The sequence below is a fragment of the Scyliorhinus torazame genome, chromosome 13, assembly GCF_047496885.1.
Source record: "Scyliorhinus torazame isolate Kashiwa2021f chromosome 13, sScyTor2.1, whole genome shotgun sequence".
In the NCBI taxonomy this organism is placed as follows: Eukaryota; Metazoa; Chordata; class Chondrichthyes; order Carcharhiniformes; family Scyliorhinidae; genus Scyliorhinus; species Scyliorhinus torazame.
The window spans coordinates 198,125,978-198,149,202 of record NC_092719.1 but is presented as its reverse complement, the minus strand read 5'-3'; the positions used below and the strand labels follow the sequence as shown (position 1 = coordinate 198,149,202).

Genomic DNA, 23,225 nt, shown 5'->3' with positions numbered 1-23,225 from the left:
TGAGAACGAGGATGAGATTCTGGGCCTAGCGGTAAAAATGGAGACGCACGAGGCACTACACAAGGGGTGTATCGAAAGGCTCGAAGTCCTGGAGAACAGCTCGAGGAGAAAGAATCTCCAGATTCTGTGTCTCCCCGAGGGAGTGGAGGGAGCTGACGTTGGGGCTTATGTGAGCACAATGCTCCATTCGCTAATGGGAGCTGAGGCCACCCCTCCACCCCCCCCCCCCCCCCCCGGGCCCCCTGGAGGTGGAAGAGGCTCACCGGGTCCTTGCGAGGAGACCCAAGGCTGGAGAACCACCAAGGGTGATAGTGGTGAGATTTCACCGCTTCACCGACAGAGAGGCCGTTTTGAGCTGGGCCAAGAAGGTACGGAGTAGCAAGTGGGAGAATGCGGTGATACGAGTGTATCAGGACTGGAGGGCGGAGGTGGTGAGAAGGAGAGCGTGTTTTAATCGGGCCAAGGCGGCGCTTCACAAGAAGAAAGTAAAGTTTGGGATGCTGCAGCCGGCGCGATTGTGGGTCACGCACCAAGATAGACACTATTATTTTGAAACGTCGGAAGAGGCATGGACCTTCATCCAAAAAGAGAAATTGGACCAGAACTGAGGGACTGATGCTGTGGCGGAGATGACGATGTTGATGTACAGAAATGTAAATTGGGGAATGGGAGATTCACTGTATCGGGACGATAGATGGGGAGGGGAAAGGGAAGAGAAAAATCCCTTTTTTCTTTGACGGGGGGGAGGGGACACAGAAATGTGGGCGCCGGTGGAAAAAGGGACATAGGTGGGGGATGGGGAATGGGAACGGGGCTGTAGGGGGAGCTGCGCCATAGGGGGCGGGGCTGATCTAGGAAAGCACGGGTTTTTTCCCACGCTAGGGAGATGATGGCCCCCCAATCCGGCTGATCACGTGGAATGTGAGAGGCCTAAATGGGCCGATTAAGAGGGCCCGAGTGTTCACGCACTTAAAAGGACTGAAGGCAGACGTGGTCATGCTTCAGGAGAGGCATCTGAAGGTGGCGGATCAGGTTAGGTTAAGGAAAGGATGGGTGGGACAGGTGTTCCACTCAGGGTTGGACGCAAAAAATAGAGGGGTGGCTATATTGGTGGGGAAACGGGTATCGTTCGAGGCTAGGAACATTGTAGCGGACAGCGGGGGCAGATATGTGATGGTGAGTGGCAGACTGCAGGGAATGGAGGTCGTGCTGGTCAACGTATATGCCCCGAACTGGGATGATGCGGGATTTATGAAGCGGATGCTGGGACGTATCCCGGACCTGAAGCTAGGAAGCCTGGTAATGGGGGAGGATTTCAACACTGTGCTGGATCCAGGGTTAGATCGGTCTAGATCCAGGACCGGAAGAAGGCCGGCAGCGGCCAAGGTGCTCAGGGGGTTTATGGAGCAAATGGGGGGAGTGGATCCGTGGAGAATTGCTAGGCCGTTGGCCAAAGAGTTTTCCTTTTTCTCCCATGTTCATAAGGTTTACTCCCGGATAGATTTCTTTGTTTTGAGTAGGGCACTGATTTCGAGGGTGGAAGGAATGGAGTACTCGGCCATAGCCGTTTCAGATCATGCCCCGCACTGGGTGGATCTGGAACTAGGAGAGGAGAGGGAACAGCGCCCACTCTGGTGACTGGATGTGGGACTATTGGCGGATGAGGGAGTCTGTGGAAGGGTACGGGGATGTATTGAAAGGTACCTGGAGGCCAATGATGATGGTGAGGTCCAGGTGGGGGTAGTATGGGAAGCGCAGAAGGCGGTGGTTAGGGGAGAGTTGATCTCCATTGGGGTTACAAGGAGAAAAAAGAGGGCAAAGAAAGGGAGAGATTAGTGGGAGAGATTTTGAGTGTGGATAAAAGATATGCGGAGGCCCCGGACGAAGGACTATATAGGGAGAGGCGAAGACTTCAGACGGAGTTTGACCTGCTGACCACAGGGAAGGCAGAGGCACAGTGGAGGAAGGCACAGGGGATGAGATAGGAATATGGGGAAAAGGCGAGTCGGCTGCTGGCCCACCAGCTTCGTAAGAGGATAGCGGCGAGGGAAATAGGGGGAGTTAGGGATGAAACGGGAACTACGGTGCGGAGTGCAGGGAAGGTAAATGAGGTGTTTAAGACCTATTATGAGAGGCTATATAGGTCCCAACCCCCGGAGGGAAAAGAGGGAATGCAACAGTTCTTGGACCAACTAAGGTTCCCGAAGGTGGAGGCGCAGGAGGTGGCAGGTCTGGGGCCGCCAATCGGGGTGGACGAGGTGACTAAAGGGCTGGGGAACATGCAGGCAGGGAAGGCCCCGGGACCAGACGGGTTCCCGGTGGAGTTTTATAGGAGGTACATGGACTTGGTGGCCCCGCTGTTGGCAAGAACCTTTAACGAGGCCAGAGAAGGGGGGACTCTACCCCCGACAATGTCGGAGGCGACGATATCATTAATCCTGAAGCGAGATAAAGATCCGCTGCAATGCGGGTCATATAGGCCTATCTCGCTGCGGGTCATATAGGCCTATCTCGCTCCTGAATGTAGACGTCAAGTTGCTGGCAAAAGTGCTGGCGATGAGGATCGAGGATTGTGTCCCGGGGGTGGTGCATGAAGACCAGACAGGGTTTGTAAAGGGGAGAAAACTGAATGTTAACGTGCGACGGCTGTTGGGGGTGATAATGATGCCCCCAGCGGAGGGGGAGGCAGAGATAGTGGCAGCGATGGATGCAGAGAAGGCATTTGATAGGGTAGAGTGGGAGTATTTATGGGAGGTGCTGAGGAGGTTTGGGTTCGGGGAGGGGTTTGTCAGTTGGGTAAAACTCCTCTATGGGGCCCCAGTGGCAAGTGTAGTCACAAATCGGCAGAGATCGGAGTATTTTCGGTTACATAGGGGAACAAGGCAGGGGTGCCCTCTGTCCCCATTACTGTTCGCGCTGGCAATTGAACCACTGGCCATAGCGTTGAGAGACTCTAGGAAATGGAGGGGCGTGGTTAGAGGGGGCGAGGAACACCGAGCGTCACTCTACGCAGATGACCTACTGCTGTATGTGGCGGATCCTGTGGAGGGGATGACAGAGGTTATGCAGATATTGAGGGAGTTTGGAGATTTTTCAGGATATAGGCTTAATATGGGGAAGAGTGAGCTTTTCGTAGTACACCCCGGGGACCAGGGAAGAGGGATTGATGACCTGCCGTTACGGAGAGTGGAAAGGAGCTTCCGATATTTGGGGATTCAGGTAGCCAGGAGCTGGGGAACTTTACACAAACTCAATCTGACGCGGCTGGTGGAGCAGATGGAGGAGGATTTCAAGAGGTGGGATATGCTGCCGCTCTCACTGGCAGGCAGAGTGCAGGCGGTAAAAATGATGGTCCTCCCAAGGTTTCTTTTTGTGTTTCAATGTCTCCGCATTTTGATCAGTAAGGCCTTTTTTAAAAAATAGATAGGATTGTTATGAGTCTCGTGTGGGCAGGGAAGACCCCGAGGGTAAGGAGGGGGTTCCTGCAGCGCAGCAGGGACAGAGGGGGACTGGCGTTGCCGAATCTGGACGATTATTACTGGGCCGCCAATGTGGGCGATGGTTCGCAAATGAATGAGGGAGGGAGAGGGGGCGGCGTGGAAGAGGCTGGAGATGGCGTCCTGTAAAGGAACGAGCCTAAAGGCGCTGGTGACGGCGCCGCTACTGCTCTCCCCGAAAAGGTATACCACAAACCCAGTGGTGGTGGCAACCTTAAGGATCTGGGGGCAATGGAGGTGACATCGGGGTGTGATGGGTGCCTCGGTGTGGTCCCCGATCAGGAACAACCATAGGTTTGTCCCAGGAAGGATGGACGGAGGGTTCCAGAGCTGGCATCGGGCAGGAATTAGGAGATTGAGAGATTTGTTTATCGACGGGACGTTTGCGAGCCTGGGAGCGCTGGAGGAAAACTATGAGTTGCCCCCGGGGAACATCTTTAGATACATGCAAGTGAGGGCATTTACGAGGCAACAGGTGAGGGAATTTCCGCTGCTCCCGACACAGGGGATCCAGGATAGAGTGATTTCGGGGGTATGGGTCGGGGAGGGCAAAGTGTCCGAAATATATCAGGAGATGAGAGACGAGGGGGAGGCGCTGGTAGAGGGGCTGAAGGGAAAATGGGAAGAAGAGCTGGGGGAGGAGATTGAGGAGGGTCTGTGGGCTGATGCCCTAAGTAGGGTAAATTCCTCTTCCTCGTGTGCCAGGCTTAGCCTGATACAATTCAAGGTACTACACAGAGCACACATGACGGGAGCGAGGCTGAGCAGGTTCTTCGGGGTGGAGGACAGGTGCGGGAGGTGCTTGGGAAGCCCGGCGAACCACACACATATGTTCTGGTCGTGTCCGGCACTGGAGGAGTATTGGAGGGAAGTGGCAAGAGTGATCTCAAAGGTGGTGAAGGTCCGGGTCAAGCCAGGCTGGGGGTTAGCTATATTTGGGGTAGTGGATGAGACGGGAGTGCAGGAGGCGAAAGAGGCCGATATTCTGGCCTTTGCGTCCCTGGTAGCCCGGCGAAGGATCTTACTCATGTGGAAGGAAGCGAAACCCCCCGGCGTGGACAAACGATATGGCAGTGTTCATAAAACTGGAACGGATGAAGTTTGCGTTGAGAGGATCGGTTCAGGGGTTCTCCAGGCGGTGGCAACCGTTCCTTGACTATCTCGCGGAACGTTAAGGGAAAATAGATTGTCAGCAGCAGCAGCCCAGAGCGGGGGAGGGGGGGGGGGGCGGGGGCAACCTGTTTGTTCTGGTCGGGGTGGAGGGGGGGGGGGGGGTAGAGCACTCTTTTTTGTTACTTTGTTAGTTCACTATTTTATTTAAATAATGTTATCTATTAGTTATTGTGTTATATTTTTTGTTGATTTGTAAGGTGGAAAAATTGTGTTTGAAAACTTTAATAAAATATATATATTTTTAAAAAAGTCCCGAAGTGGGAGTTAGACCCGGAGCTGCTGCCCACACGGTGCCCAAAGACCTCTCACATTGATTTTACCACCGAATATGTTGCATGTGCAATAATGACATTTAGTCTTAGCAAATATTCCTACTTTAACCAACATAACAAGCTGGAACTGGTCTTTTAACACTTGCCGTTATTTGTGGCAACTCATTACGTGTGGCAATTTGGATGTTGCATGTGTCTATAAAACCGTGGTTACATTTCAAAAAGCAATTCAGAGATTGGGAAGCATCTTGATGTTACAACATGCTTCATAAACATTCTTTTTCTTTCTTCTTATCTACACAGTCCCTTTCACATGAATGCCATCAAGCTTCTATTAATTCTCTTCTCTTCTTTCTCTGCAAGACTGGAAATGATCCCAGTTACCTCAAATCTCACCTCACACTTAATTTCCATTCCTGTCACGGTGATGTTGAACCTATTGGGAGACAGCTTTGTATTGTATGTGCTTTGTTGCTATGGAAACGCACCACTATGAGGAGGCTTGTTTTTCACAATACATCGTGAAAGGTACACATAATCATTTTGGTTGAATTCTGATCAGGTTATTATTCCCATTACCCTTCCTCTGTCCAAAGCTCTGCACCTGAATCTCGGAATTGCCTTTCGTACATAACTGGAAGGCAGAAGCACAATACCTTCCATTCCTAATGGAATTAAGCAAATTCCTCAGCATTACTGGTGATTACATAGGCGGAACTGAGAGGCACGATCTGTGCTACATAACTGTACCTCGCAGCTTTCAAAGCAGAGTACAGGTCAGATAATCGTCAGATGTTTCAGCACTAGTTAATCCTATGCCGGAAACATGTAAATACCACATTGCACATGTACATACAACACATGTAAATGAACATGCTCATTTAATCACTTGGCATCCTTGTGCATTTACACATATCAAATATATCTAGGAATAGAAGTAAAGGGAAACAGAATAATAGAAATTCAGTGAATTTGAACACAGATAAAGGCTCCATGCTTTCTTGTCTCTACACTCACATGTTTAACTGCTCTCCCGGTTGATCGCCCACCTTCCATTCTCTGTAAACCTGACCTCTCAACTCACACCAAGTTTCATTCACCCCTCCGATTGGTCCACACGGACTCCCATTTTCACCAACACCTCGATTTGAAAATTCATCTTTGTTTTTTAATCTCTCCGTGGCCAGTCCCAACAAATATTTAAAATAAAAAAATGCGGGTGGACTTACTTAAGTGAGAAAGCGCTTTAAACTTTTGCGTGACCATGTGGTTTAGAGGTAACATTGGCCTTGCCTCTCTCCCCACCTCTGTACCCTCCTCCAGCTGTAGAACCCTCCACATAGTCTGTGTTCCTCCTATTCTGAGCTACAGTGTATCCCCATTTTCCAGCACCCAACCAACTTTAGCTGAATTGACACTAAGTTCTGGAATTCCCTCTCCCAATCTGCCTGCCTCTCTTCCTCAAAGACATTGCTGCAAACCTAGCTCTTTGATCAAGCATTCCACTTGCTGACAACTTGCGCTTGATTCTCCATCTCTGAAGTGCCTTGGGTCATTTTACATACTTTAAGAGACACTCAATACATTCTCGTTAGGACAGACACAACATGGAAGTGCCCGCAGACAGACAGACAGACACTCCGGTTATTACATTGCCTCAGTTACCTGTTTGTTTTCCAGATGTGAATAGTTTCTGTGTCAGTAATCCCATGGTGCAATGCTTGTTCATCGAGGAGGTCAAAGAAGTATTTGACCGCAAGGGGGACAGGCCTACTCGTGCTGAGAATCACCTGGAAGAGATCATCGACAAACTTCTGCAGGGTGCCCTGAAAGGTACAAGACAGGAGAATCAATATAGTCTCTATTATAATAATAAACTCCACTGATATCCCAGCCATGTGAGTCAGAAATGTGGGCCGGACATAGCAACGTTGTCTGCAATTATCTCCCAGTCCTTTGTTTTTTAAATTCTGGCTCCTACCTTCATTGAAAGCAGTCGGGTTAGGTAGATTTCGGGGATGGCTTTGGCTCGCTCACGCTCCCTCAAGCTGCCTCTTCTGTGTCTGGGGAGTTCAGGTTCTTCGCTGGCTTTGACCAGGTGCCAGACTTTGATCCCTCCTTCATCTGCATCCTCCAACATTGGTGTCTCTGGAAGGGGGATGGAGGAGCAGTGGGGGAGGAGGAGGAGAAGGAAACACACGTGCAAAATAGAAAAAAAAAACATGTTTAAATATATTTCAGACAAGATACTTTCAAGAGTTAAAGGTAAACTGACAAGTCTCTGTTAAATGTGGAACGTGTATACATCGTAGCAGAATTATTTAAATCTTACAGCCATCTGCAGTGCCTAGCGGGTTATTTTCCCCTTTATTAATCCAGATTAATTTGAACTAGGCAGCACGGTAGCACAGTGGGTAGCACTGTTGCTTCACAGCTCCAGGATCCCAGGTTCGATTCCCGGCTTGGGTCACTGTCTGTGCGGAGTCTGCACGTTCTCCCCGTGTCTGCGTGGGTTTCCTCCGGGTGCTCCGGTTTCCTCCCACAAGTCCCGAAAGACGTGCTGTTAGGTAATTTGGACATTCTGAATTCTCCCTCTGTGTACCCGAACAGGTGCCGGAATGTGGCGACTAGGGACTTTTCACAGTAACTTCATTACAGTGTTAATGTAAGCCATCTTGTGACAATAAAGATTATTTAAAAAATATATTTAAAAAAGTATGATCTGAATCGGTCACTGTCAAGATACTGATACAGTATTCAAGACTTCTGGGTTATTAAATTTGACTTTCATTTCACAATTCTTGTGGAAAATGTTGGTATTGGAATGGTTGCTTTGTCAAGGCTTGTCGTGCATTACTTTGCCTCAGATTTTCATTGTGTTTAGCGGTGAGGTATGAACAGATGAGAAAGATGCAGCTTTTCACTCACTCTCTCCTGCAGCGTAATCATGGTTTTCATGGTGTATGTGTTTGCTGAGGCGTGGCACAAGAGCAACTGTGGCCCCATCAGTGACCTGCAAAGAATTTAAAAACATAATTACAAAAAAAAACAATTAGGATTTTCAACGCAACTTTAACCTCTTCCACAAACCACATTCAAAATTGATTTCTTACAACAATCGATCCAGATATTTGGATAATAAAGGAATATGCCAGGCGGGTTCACTGGTCTGGCGATCTGGGCATTTATACATTCTCTCTTCACCCTTGGTTTGGGGCACATCCCCATTGTAATGATATGTATATTGACCGGGATGTAAAGAGTTAACAAGTTAATGATAATGCTTCTTACCACTAGAGGGAACCACAGAATAGTCATATATATCATGTGACTAGAGGATTCTGGGATTAGATGATGATTAGATGATTAGGAAAGAGTTGGATAAGATAGTCAGGCATAGAGAGCAGTTGTGTACTTGAGAGTTCTGGAAGTTAGAGATAGCATAGTTTTACACAGTAACCTTCTACTTTAGGAACATGAACGAATCTTAGTTAGTAGTGTCATAAATTTATAGTTTTGTTTGTTAACAAAGCTTAGTGTTCTTTATTCAACACAACGCATCTGAGTCATCCAGGTAAAGCAGAATAGAGAACACATCATCTGAGTGCACCAAGATACACCCTTTACTTGACTGGATTTATGTAATTCATGTGGGCATCGCTGGTTAGGCCAGCATTTATTGCCCATCCCTACCTGCCCTTTAGAAGGTGCTGGTGAGCTGCCTTCTTGAGCCGCTGCAGTCCCTGAGGTGTAGGTACATCTAGTTAGGGAGGGAATTAATGGCATGTAAAGCTCACTTCCACACAAAAGGCAGTTTTCTTGGGCGTTGCTCGGAGTCCATGTCAGTGCCTCGTCAGGAGGAAGAATAAGCCAGCAAGGTTCCTGAACCTTCCAATCCCAAACCCTTCAACCCGCCATAATGTCTTGCCCCTCTCCCTTCTGAACCCAATTATTCATCGAGCCTTCCAAGTCTGTTCGAGTACTTTGTCTCGATTTCCATGTCCAATGCCACACAAGATCAAGTAGTATGTTTACCGAGGAGCAGGTTATGCCAACCGTTTGCGAAAGAAACTCCAAACTGACCTTATAGTGCTGCAGGGTGTTGAGACGCTTCCAGTTTCCCTGGAGAACGGAGGTCAAGTCTTCGTCTGAAAGGATGAGATGCCCAGCCAATCCTGATCTCCATTCTGATTTAACACAACATGATGAATAAAAAGAAGGAAAGCTGCAACATTCTCCACACATACAAGCATGACATTAGCATTCCCAGACACATCAGCATTCATTTTTGTTCGCTGAGCAAAGGACAGCATTTTGCCAAGCCCAACCATAATTGGAAAGAGCTGAGCCTTCTCAATCCCATTTACAATGATGCATAGGTGTGCTTAATTCAATATCAAAAGAGCTACGCAAAATAATAATAATCTTTATTGTCACAAGAGCCTTACATTAACACTGCAATGAAGCTACTGTGAAAATCCCCTAGTCGCCACATTCCGGCACCTGTCTGGGTACACTGAGGGAGAGTTCAGAGTGTCCAAATCACCTAACAGCATGTCTTTCGGCACTTGTGGGATGAAACCGGAGCACCCTGAGGAAACCTACGCAGACACAGGGAGATTGTTCAAATTCCACACAGACAGTGACCCAAGCCGGAATCGAACCTGGGACCCTGGGGCTGTGAAGCAACAGTGCTAACCACTGTGCTACCGTGCCGCCCATCTGCTCCAACTAGAGAGCATGCTGCCTCCCCAACCTTCTAAATTACTGGAGCTTCCAAGTTCCAGTTGTCAACAGAGAGGCTGTCACCTTCGCCACCCAATTCATCCTTAATCAAGAGTTGAGTGTCTTTTCAATCTGGATCCCAGCACAAATGCCATCTTTATAAACTCTGCCCCAATCACAAGAGCTAATCTTGATCCCTGTTCAATGAAACAATGACTTTTTCTCAGCCTCAAAACTGACTGGAACGATCAATCCACCTGGAAACGTGACGACAAAAACTCCATCTAATTCTCTGCTCCACTTCAACCGGAGAGAGTGGTACCTTGCCACTTTCGTCCTTGCAAATACAATTTTAACAAGAAGGCCTCAAGTCCAGGATATGAACTGAATCCTGAGGCTGCCCGACATGCGAGTATGAAAACTGCAGGTGTTGTGGAGATTTACAGTCTTGAGTCAGCACTTAGCATCTGCTCACCAGAGAAGCAAAACGTCTTCCAATTAATGACGACAAACCTGGCAGGTTCAGTCTCTCCAGCTTAAACTCTGTCGAAGAACCATCCTTATTTCTTTCACTAGAATCCTAACATCTGTCAGTTTTCCATTTAAACCTGCTCCTTGACACTCCGTGCTTCTCACTACAACCCGACGTCTGACATATATTGTCCCTACGCCACTCTACGAAGAAACTCTCATTAGAAACTTCTAGTTTCTTACCCAGGTCAAGTGTTTCCACGTGTGGTCGGAGTGAGTAAGTCACTCCCTTGTGGATCTGGTCAATGATTTTTTCTTTGACTTGAGTAATGGTGTCACAGTCCAATACTTTCACAGGGGATGGCTGTGCATCTTCTCCCTGGACCAGGACGTTGAGGGTCTGTGTAGAGGGTGCAGGACATCACACAAAAGAATTTAGGTAAGCAACACGAAATGTCCCAATCACGAGGGGTTTGAAAATATCCTCCCACATCATGTTACAACTTTATTTGATGCCTCTAGTTAATACCCACCTTAAGTGGTCAGAAAATCAGGATCAAGAACAAAGTGCAATTTCATGAAGGCCACTTATAGGTTTAGCTTGAATACCCTTCCCACTACAAATTGTCTCACAAAGCAGGGAAATTAGTAAACGGGACACACTCAACAATAGATCTCCAGTCTTTAAAACCCACTGTCATTGTGGCATTTCTTTTTTATTATAAATATTTTTATTACAAGATTTTTCAAATTATCACATCCAAACCAATACTATACAAACAATTTGATATGGGGAGAATGTGCAAATTCCACACAGACAGTGACCCAGAGCCGGGATCGAACCTGGGACCTTTGGGCCGTGAGGCAGCTGTGCTAACCACTGCGCCGCCGAGCTGCCTCCATTTAACTTTAAGCTAACGTTATTGTCTTTTGGGAGATTACCAGTGTACGATATTCCACATCCTCTCGGAGCAGTCGGTTGTCATTTAGGGTATACTTGGCCTTTCCTGACACAGCGTCAACGGGTCCTTTATCCACTTGGTGCTTGATTGCTCGGAACAACATGTAGAGGGATTCCCCTGCTGAATCCTAGGGACATGCAGGTTGACAACAATTATTACGCAGTTAAAGAAGGCGCATCCAATATATTTTACTTTACGTTTGTGGCGATGTCATGGGTCATGGGTTTATCGTCTCAGGGCCCTTACTGACTATACTTGGGAAACAATGATGATAACATCGTCATCTCTGAAACATTTTCACCCAGCAGCAAAGACGTTTCTGGTAGAACTGCTCAAACGGACTGCACCTCCAAGGACATTCATTACGTTTTTCAGACAATGATCAGAGCTTCTCTACCTAGGGTAGTATGCAAATCATTGCATGAGCTTTGAGTTGGGAAATTAGTTAAACAGCTAGTTCAAAACAAACCCTGTCACAAATCAGCACATAACTGGAAAACCAGACCATTATCAAAGATGCTCAGATATTAGACAGTACTGTCCTTAGTATGTCAACTTAATTAGCATCAAACCGGAATTCTGTGAATGCAGATGATGAGAATTAACTTGAGATAGTGCTCCTCGCATCCTCAAGAAGCCCCAAAATGCTTCAAAAACAGTAAGTTATTAATCATTCCTGCTCTCTAGACAAATAACACGTTCATTCAAAGAGCTGAATGTTGGCCTGGAAATCCTGCTCTTTCCCAATGAGGTCCTTTATCTCCACAGCAACAGGCAATTTAAAATCTCATCCAAAAGAGGAATCTCTAACAATGTAACATTCCGTCACTATTGAATATGCTCAAGTCCGCAACCTTTCAATTCAGTGGCAAGAGTGCTGGTACCGAGCGAAGTAGATAGCAACAGGTTAGGAACTTGACAATACCAGGACAATGGACATAAGGCAACAATCTAGAAAATGCAACTCATAATAATGTTATAATTACCCATCCACGGTGACAAAGTGCCCAAAGTCAAGATACTCTTAACACAAATAATACTATTTCTGCATTGCCAGACTTTCCATTACCCATGGTCAACCAATGTTCTTGGTGATTAGAGTGTGGATCCTGCAGTGCCTAGAGCCATCAGCCAGTTTCACACTCTTCCTCGCTACTCGCTGACAGCCTCCCAGATAAGGTCAGTCACTTTTGGAAGTTATTCGGTTTATTGGCACTTTTAACATCAAAAGTCTAAACCGACATGTGTTTGTAACTTCAACCAATCTGCTGGAATCTGCGCAGTATACACGAGATAATAAACCAGAGGAAAGGAGGGCATGGGTTCATACGCACAAAAGGCCATTCAAGAGCCAAAATAAATGTTATGACTGTAGTTAGGTGGAATAACATACCTTTCAACAGATTTCTTTCAAAGTTGTAATATTATAGGGAGAACAAGAATCTACAGGAATCCACATAGCATTCTGAGACTGGTCTTGCTGAGTAAATGGTACACCAATTTCAATACACGGGTCACCTGTGTTACATTTAACTGGTTACCTACCCTGAGGAATGTGTACAGACAGATTGACATCCAATTTGTCAGCAGTTTCTCCACCACCGTTTCGGTCCTGAAACACAGAAAAATAACTTCCAATTTTGTGTCAACCTTGATATCTTTTTAATCAAAATACATATTTCACATTTTGTACAGTAATTTGGAAGGGGGCAATTGTTGGAAATCAATTTTTTGCGATCTGCATTGAAAAGGAGAGCATGGTTATAGCTCAGTAAGATAGCACTTGATTTAATAGCCGTAATTATTACATCCCGTAAGTAGAATCCACGCACTGCCCCAGAGGGAAAATTCAGAGAGCTGAACTCTGTTGGCTCGGTGGCCAGTGTATGATTCAGGATGATGTGGCACAGATTCAATCCCCGCACCAGCTGTGATAGTTTATGAAGGCCTGGCTCCAGATTTACGGAGTGGTACTTCTCAACCTATATAACAATTCTGTCTCTGATAGAGAGGCTTGCTTATGGCCCTTTGCCGACTGTGGCTCATTTGTTAATTGGGTCACTCTGTACAACTTTCTACATCTCATCAGTCGTTGAAGCAGTTTACCTGCCTACTCTCTTTATCTTTGGATAGTGTGGGGAAAATGAAAATGGTACAGCAGGAATAAACTGAAATAGAAAAATGATATTGATATTTGAGAAAGAGCTGGCTTGCATTAGAGAGAGACAGTTTATGCAATTACATTTACATGCACGCTGACCACACCCAGCTTCACCTCGCCAACACCTCTCCCAGCCTCTGCCACCGTCTCGGATTTGTCACAATGCTTGTCTGACACCGAGTGGCAACATTGTCATACTAAATATTGGGATGACAGAAGCCACTGTCTTTAGTCCCAGCAGCTACATAGTTTGGACTGCCTTCCTCTACTTGGGACTCTGGTCAAACCCGAATCAAACCCTAAGCAACCTGGACATCCTATCTAACCTTGAGCCAAGCTACCTATCCGCCATTCATTCCATTACCAAAACCTCTGCTTCTGTAACATTGCCAGTCTCTATCCATGTTTTACTGCGACCACTAAAATCCCAACCTCCTCCATGTGCAATAAGCACTGTAACGATCATTGACACAAATAGATTGTATCCTGGAGATGTATGGAATACTAAAATATTCCACTCAGAATCCAACCTATTCAGTACACATCGCAGGGCCATTTTTAAAAAATTTGTTCATGGGGCGTGAGCATCGCAGGCTGGGCCAGCATTTATTGCTCATCCCCAATTGCCCTCGAGGGGGCAGTTAAGAGTCAATCACATTGCTGTAGGTCTGGAGTCACATGTAGCAGGCCAGGTACAGGTGGCAGATTTCCTTCCCCAAAGGATATTAGTGAACCAGATGGGTTTTTACAAAAATCGACAATGGTTTCATGATTATCGTTAGGCTTTTAATTCCAGATATTTTGTTACATTTAAATTCCATCACTTTCCGTGTTGGGATTCGAACCTGGGTCCCCAGATCATCACCCTGGGCTCTCTGGATTACTAGTCCAGCGACAATACCACTATGCCATCATCCCAACATTGAGGGGCTAGGCCGACGCCGGAGGGATTTCCGCCCCGCCAGCTGGCGGAAATGGCGTTTGTTGCCCCGCCAGCTGGCGCGGAAATGCGGCGCATGCGCGGGAGCGTCAGCGGCCGCTGACAGTTTCCCGGCGCATGCGCGGTAGCGTCAGCGGCCGCTGTCAGTTTCCCGCGCATGCGCAGTGGGGAGAGTCTCTTCCGCCTCCGCCATGGTGGAGGCCGTGGTGGAGGCGGAAGGAAAAGAGTGCCCCCACGGCACAGGCCCGCCCGCGGATCGGTGGGCCCCAATCGCGGGCCAGGCTACCGTGGGGGCACCCCCCGGGGTCAGATCGCCCTGCGCCCCCCCCAGGACCCCGGAGCCCGCCCACGCTGCCTGGTCCCGCCGGCAAATACCAGGTTTGATTTACGCCGGCGGGACAGGCAATTTCTGGGCGGGACTTCGGCCCATCCGGGCTGGAGAATCCAGCGGGGGGTCCCGCCAACCGGCGCGGCCCGATTCCCGCCCCCGCCCAATCTCCGGTACCGGAGACTTCGGCGGGGCCGGGGGCGGGATTCACTGCGGCCAACGGCCATTCTCCGACCCGGCGGGGGGTCGGAGAATGACGCCCCAGGTTTTCCAAATTACATTTTTTTTTAAAATAAAAGTGTCCGCTTCACTTTCAACATTGAATCCAGTCCTGGATTCTCAACCACTTTAAGATTTCCTTGTCTTGACAGTTATACAAGCTGATCACAATTGCTTTAACTTTCAATTCCCAGACTGTATTAAAGTGACATCAAACATTTCATCTCCCTCTGAAGTCTGCTTTAAATCTAGTATCGCAATTTCCTCTAACTCTGAACACTTTGTTTACTCTTCCTTGATTTCTTTTGAACAATACCTTGATCTCTGTTCTCTCAACTTCAGACTTCTTAGGCACTCTTTCTGTCCCAATTCCCTGGTTGTCTGGATTGTATCTTATTCCCTAGGAAGCCTGTATCTTTGCAACTCCCTTGTTCTGTTCAGCTTGGCCTGGCAGAGTATTTTTTTATAAATATTTTATTGAGGTATTTATGGTGTTATAACAGTAACAGAAGAAACAGTGTAAATACAATTATAAACATAGTGCAAAAGCCGTCTTCCTCTCTCACAGGTCCCAGCTTTTCTACCCCCCTACTCTACACTAAACTAGCCCCACAGCAACCCCCCCCCCCCCCCCCCCTTCTGCTGACGGTTAATTTTCCGCAAGAAGTCGACGAATGGCTGCCACCTCCGGATGAACCCTAACATTGACCCTCTCAGGGCGAACTTGATTTTCTCCAGACAGAGAAAGCTTGCCATGTCAGTGAGCCATGTCTCCGACTTCGGGGGCTTTGAGTCCCTCCAAGCTAATAATATCTGTCTCCGGGCTACCAGAGAGGCAAAGGCCAGAACGTCTGTCTCTCTCTCCTCCTGGAATCCCGGATCTTCCGACACCCCGAAAATTGCCACCTCTGGACTCGCCGCCACCCTTGTTTTCAACACACTCGGCCATAACACCTGCAAACCCCTGCCAGAATGGCTGGCAGAGTTGAGAGTTCACTCCACAGTGTCCTGTCTGCAGCTGCTCTGGCTTCTAGTTAAAACTAAGAACAAAGGAAAGCTCTTCCCATGGAAAGTGGCCTCTTGTTGCTAAGCAGTGACTTACTTCTATTTATTCTTCACACCATAGCCCTATCTAAGCATAATAGAAACACAGTTGGAACTTAACCAAATCCCACCGATAGAGTGTGAATCTAACTATAGGTTTTACCATTCCAGACACAGAAACATTAAACATACTTAAAACTATACCTTATTTTCAATGTTCACCAATACAAATATAAATCCTTTAAAACTACCTTTATTTTCTTAGCACAATTTTTCCTATGCTTTTTCATGTAGGGACCGATCTGTCTGGACTGTATGCAGAACAATACTTTTCACTGTACACTGGTACATGTGACGGTATGTATGAAAATGAAATGAAATGAAAATCGCTTATTGTCACAAGTAGGCTTCAAATGAAGTTACTGTGAAAAGCCCCTAGTCGCCACATTCCAGCGCCTGTTCGGGGAGGCTGTTACAGGAGTTGAACCGTGCTGCTGGCCTGCCTTGGTCTGCTTTCAAAGCCAGCGATTTAGCCCTGTGCTAAACAGCCCCTGTATATATTGTCTATTTATTGTATAGATTACACTGTTGGTCACCCACTCAAGACAGAGATGAGAATTCTTTTTCGCTAAGGGTTACGAGTCTCTGGAATTCTCTTCCTCAAAAGGCAGTGGAAGCAGAGTCTTTGAATATTTTTAAGGCCGAGCTGGATAGATTCTTGATTAACAAGGGGGTGAAAGGTTATCGGGGGTAGGTGGGAATGTGGGGTTGAGGTCCCAAACAGATTAGTCATGATTCTTATTGAATGGTGGAGCAGCTCGAGGGGCTGAGTGGCCTACTCCTAATTTGAATGTATGTTTACATATGGTATAGAAGACCTTGGAGGGAGTTGGATAGCTCAGTTGGCTGGACGACGAGTTTGTGAGCAGAATGACGCCAACAGCATAGGTTCAATTCCTGCACCAGGTGAGGTTATTTATGAAGGTCCCGCCTTCTCAACCTTGCCCCTTGCCTGAGGTATGGTGATCCTCGGGTTAAATCGCCACGAGTCAGCTCTCAAAGGGTAGAGCAGCCTACGGTCCTCGGGACTGTGGCGACGTTCATTTTAGACGACTGTGTACAGCAGAGGAGGCCTACGCTAACACTTCCAAACCTTACTGAAAGATTCACCCAAAATTCCTTTTTTCCATCTTTGTTCCTTTTCTCCTGCGACTCTTCATTTTTCAACTATTACTTAACTGTTAAGGAAGTCTGGGTCCAATCCTCTCCTCATACCCTTGCAGTATGCGGAACCCAGATTAGTTTCCCCCCACCCTTACACAGAGTTGCTGAAGACAGGAACACCATTTTCCCTCAGTGGGTCACTGCATCTGTCTAAATGCAGGAGCACTTTTGGCAGTGCCTGTAAGGATGCATCCAAGAGCTGGAGCTGTTCCAAGACTTTTGCAGAACTTGCACCAATTTCCTGTTGAGGGCCTTTAGAGGCATTATAGGTCGAATTCTGCTTGAGCATAGAACTTCAGGTCTAGGGTCTCCATCCTGTGTGTATTTTGCTAACTCAGCAATGTTCTCCTCATAAATCATAAATGATCTTAAACCTATCTTGGTGCCAACTGAGTTCAGTACAGACATAAAATCAAATTTGAAGCCTTCGACGTTTGGGCCACTTAGTACCAAATCGGATAGGACACTGATAGGTAAGCAACTAACCCCTGGGAATGTCATTTTGACTTGGGTTAAGTTCCCTTTAACATTTTGGTTTGATTTTGTTTTATGCGTGTCATTAGCGCCCCTTTCAAATGGAGCACTTGATGGCTTTACCAGAGAGTTACACGTAAGCCTTTGGAGAAACATTTAATTCAGTACAAGATGCCTGGTCAGAAAGCCAAGCCCAGGCTTCATTGGCTCCTACCTGCGCAGCATCAGTTTCGGGTTCTTGGCCACGTTCTGCTCCACCAGGTCGTTTAGCAGCGTTTTCAAGATATCTGTATAATACTCTAATTTCCCATGCAACGAGACGGTCAATAGCGATGCCACGTAAGCACGATCCCGTGGTGAAAACACCCGTTGGCTCTCCAGTGTGTGAATGAACTAATGCAGATAGACATGAAAAATCCTTAGGCAAGTTAAGAAAAACAAAACTGATTTACTGCCTATCAGGTCTTCCCCAATGATTCATCATGCTCCGTTATCCTCCAGAATTCTCCTTCAACTGGAAAAGCAGCTCTACCCAGCTCAGTCTCCAGGACTACACATAAACAAATGGGTAGGAGGTTACCTGGCTTTTGCCAACGATAGGACGACGACCCACCCATCATCAGAAAATTTTGAAAAATTGAAACTGGGCAATAAATACTTTAAAAGGGCAGTCTGCTGGTCTCACGGGCTTTAAAAAAAAAAAAAAAATCACCCCCTTCCCTTAAGTCCAGTTCTGAAGTTGACACCCAATTCTCACAAATTCAGTTCAGTGCAGATACCTTCTAGGGTTCAGTGGCATCTTACTTTGATGGCAATCGACTGCACAATAACATGGGCAGAATTCTCTGGGACATTATGGGCTGGATTCTCCGCCCCGCCATGCCACTTTTCAGATTCGACCCGCTGGCAGGATTCTCCGTTATGCGGCCGGTCAATGGGGTTTCCCATTGTGGGGCAGCCCCACGCCCTCGGGACACCCCCAGGCGCCGGCAAAACGGAGAATCCCGCCCCATGTTCTCTCACTGAATTGTTAGTGATTTGCAAATTTATGCATGGCGAGGGATTTGAGCCAATCCCGCTACCAGGACGCCACATTGAGCGGACGGCCCAATAATGTGGTCTTGCGGCTGGTCACCACCCCCCTGCATCACAAAGCACGCCCCCCACCCCGCATAGCGATTCAGCGCCCCCCCCCCCCCCGCTCGCAGATTTTCTTTTCCTTCCCTTCCCACAAGTACCTGACCCACCTGCACCCACCAGAGACCCCCTAGCGAAAGGGTCAAATATCAACCACATCAAAGAGTTAAGTTCTGTCAATTTCCAGCTCAGTACTTTAAAATCACTCAAGCATGAAGAGGGGTGGTTGGAATGCACTTATCTCTTTTTGATGTGGTTGATATTTGTAAATGTTGTGGTTGCAGCACTTAAGAGTTACTCATCCATGAAGGAAGATAAATAAAGCAAGGCTGACACCTGTGTGGTTTGTGGAAGCTTTCAATCACAGCCCACGAAAGAGAAATTAATGAATGGCTTGTAGCCAAAGGATCGAAGGGGTTTAAACACCGGTCACTGCTTTTCTCTTTCGAGGAATGGACAGGTGGTGCTTCCTCTGTCTGAGGGATTAATTCTAATTCAATGGGTGTGAGGTCTTGCCTCAGCTTTCCAAACCTGACCTGGAAAACTGGTCAAAAAGTTCCCAAATTCATGTGTCTGCGTAGGTTTCACCCCCACAACCCAAAGATGTGCAGGTTAGGTGAATTGGCCGTGCTAAATTGCCCCGTAGTTGGAATAAAAAATAATTGGGTACCCTAAATTATTTTCTAAACAAAGTTCCTGAACGTGACCAAAACAAGCAGCTCTGGGTTCCCTACCTCAGTGTTCAAGATGCCATTATAGGCAAAATATTTGGACACGTTCAAATTTGTTCAGAATGCCACTTGTCGAGGATTAAAAGTGAATAATCGGCGGGTGGTTTTACCCATTGAGATGACGGTGTTGCTGCCTTTGTGTGATATGCACATGGAAACATTTCTTTGTGGGGCGGGGGATGGGGGGAGGGTGGTCTATGAGGGAACTGCCGGGAGGAAGAGGGGGTGGGTGTGTGTCTGGGGCGGGAGGGTTTCAGTATTTTTTCATTTACATCGACCCAACACTTAATTCTAACTGAGCCCACCCACCAGCATGGCATCGTGGGACCCACCCCTACCATTTTTCTTTTAGCAAAACATTTCAAAATACGGCAGGAAAACCCGTCAGTACAGCCAGCAGGCTACCTTCCGCCTTTCCTGCCAATCATGACACTTTGCCCCCAAAATGGCAAAATACTGCCCATGGTCCAGATGCTATTACAACAAACGCACACAGATTCTGAAGCAAAGTGTCCTTGGTTACCTTGGTGAGAAAAAGCTTGCTATTCAGTAAGTTAGAAAGCTGGACAAGCCCCTGCTCCACGGTCTGTCGTCGAGATTCAGGGACATCCAGATCCCGCTGCAGTGGTGATTCCCTGTGCCCTGGGAAAAAGATTCGCTCGGCATAGGTCTTGTAATCCAGAAAAGGCATTCCAGTTCCAACCAGATCACTGGACAGGTCCATCATTTCAGTCATGAGATCTATTACGAATTTCCGGAAGAGAACAACATTTTATTAGTAATTTGAAAACCAACTAAAGGGACATCCACTGAAATAAGTAGAACTTGTTTAATGCCAAATAAAATGCATCGGTAGCATAATGAAGTTATTTCATCTCTGCATTTAGGATAACACACACACGCCACACGTGCACGCCACACGTACACACCACACGTACACGCAAACACGTACCCACACGTATATGCGTACACACGTATACGCGCACACATGTACGCACGCGTATACACGCACACACACACCACACGTGCACACACACACCACACGTATATACACGCACACACACCACACGTATATACACGCGCACACACACCACACGTATACGCACACACCACACGTATACACACACCACACGTATACACACACACACACCACATGTATACACACACACACACACCACACGTATACACACAACACATATACACACACACACAACACGTATACACACACACACCACACGTATACACACACACACCACACGTATACACACACACACCACACGTATACACACACACCACACGTATACACACACATCACACGTATACACACACACACCACACGTATACACACACACACACCACACGTATACACACACACACCACACGTATACACACACACACCACACGTATACACACACACAATGTATACACACACACACACCACACGTATATACACACACACACCACACGTATACACACACACGCACACCACACGTATACACACACACACCACACGTATACACACACACCACACGTATACACACACACCACACGTATACACACACACACCACACGTATACACACACACACCACACGTATACACACACACACCACACGTATACACACACACACCACACGTATACACACACCACACGTATATACACACACCACACGTATACACACACAGCACACGTATACACACACCACACGTATACACACACACACCACACGTATACACACACACACCACACGTATACACACACACCACACGTATATACACACACACACCACACGTATACACACACACACCACACGTATACACACACACACCACACGTATACACACACACACCACACGTATACACACACACTACACGTATACACACGCACACACCACAGGTATACACACACGTATACACACACACACACACCACACGTATATACACACACACCACACGTATACACACACATGCACACCACACGTATACACACACCACACGTATACACACACACCACACATATACACACACACCACACATATACACACACCACACGTATACACACACCACACGTATACACATACCACATATACACACACACACCACACGTGTATACACACACACACCACACGTGTATATACACACACCACATGTATACACACACACACACCACATGTATACACACACCACATGTATACACACACCACACGTATACACACACACACCACACGTATACACACACACCACACGTATACACACACACCACACGTATACACACACACAGACTACACGTATACACACGCACACACCACAGGTATACACACACCACACACGTATACACACACACACACACACCACACGTATACACACACACCACACGTATACACACACATGCACACCACACGTATACACACACACACACCACACGTATACACACACACACAACACGTATACACACACACAACACGTATACACACACACAACACGTATACACACACGCACACCACACGTATACACACACACACCACACGTATACACACACACACCACACGTATACACACACACACACACCACACGTATACACACACACACCACACGTATACACACACACACACCACACGTATACACACACACACCACACGTATACACACACTACACATATACACACGCACACACCACAGGTATACACACACGTATACACGCACACACACACCACACGTATATACACACACACCACACGTATACACACACCACACGTATACACACATATGCACACCACGTATACACACACACCACACGTATACACACATATGCACACCACGTATACACACACACCACACGTATACACACACCACACGTATACACACACACACCACACGTATACACACACACACCACACGTATACACACACACCACACGTATACACACACACCACACGTATACACACACACCACACGTATACACACACACCACACGTATACACACACACCACACGTATACACACACACCACACGTATACACACACATGCACACCACACGTATACACACACACACCACACGTATACACACACACCACACGTATACACACACACACCACACGTATACACACACACACTACACGTATACACACACACACTACACGTATACACACACACCACACGTATACACACACACCACACGTATACACACACACCACACGTATACACACACACCACACGTATACACACACACCACACGTATACACACACATGCACACCACACGTATACACACACACACCACACATATACACACACACACCACACGTATACACACACACACCACACGTATACACACACACACCACACGTATACACACACACACCACACGTATACACACACACACTACACGTATACACACACATACCACACGTATACACACACACACACCACACGTATACACACGCACACACCACAGGTATACACCACACACGTATACACACACACACAAACCAGACGTATACACACACACACCACAGGTATACACACACACACCACACGTATACACACACACACCACACGTATACACACACACACACCACACGTATACACACACACACCACACGTATACACACACACACACCACACGTATACACACGCACACACCACAGGTATACACACACACACCACACACGTATACACACACACACAAACCACACGTATATACACACACACCGCACGTATACACCACACAAATGGATTACCTGTGAACTCCTTCTTGCATCGATCACGAACACTGGTCTCCAGATTCTCCAGCTGAATCTGTACTTTCTTATAATCTCTCACCGCCTGTTTACTTTTCCGCCTACCAGGTAGAGAGTAAGATTACATCATTC

At 47.1% G+C, this 23,225-nt stretch overlaps 1 protein-coding gene across 7 annotated transcripts in view; it reads right to left on the bottom strand.

Moving 5' to 3' along the window:
- plxnb1b (plexin b1b) overlaps positions 1–23,225 on the bottom strand; it is a 323,503-nt gene that overhangs the window by 26,711 nt on the left and 273,567 nt on the right. For all 7 annotated transcript variants that reach the window (XM_072472813.1, XM_072472817.1, XM_072472818.1 and 4 more), the window contains 10 exons: positions 23,094–23,194; positions 19,882–20,099; positions 17,705–17,883; positions 12,646–12,712; positions 11,081–11,227; positions 10,382–10,538; positions 9,026–9,129; positions 7,871–7,955; positions 6,924–7,090; positions 6,608–6,768 (listed from right to left, as the gene is read on the bottom strand). In XM_072472813.1, the coding sequence (XP_072328914.1) occupies positions 6,608–6,768; positions 6,924–7,090; positions 7,871–7,955; positions 9,026–9,129; positions 10,382–10,538; positions 11,081–11,227; positions 12,646–12,712; positions 17,705–17,883; positions 19,882–20,099; positions 23,094–23,194 (1,386 nt within the window). The remainder of the gene's footprint in view (positions 1–6,607; positions 6,769–6,923; positions 7,091–7,870; positions 7,956–9,025; positions 9,130–10,381; positions 10,539–11,080; positions 11,228–12,645; positions 12,713–17,704; positions 17,884–19,881; positions 20,100–23,093; positions 23,195–23,225) is intronic.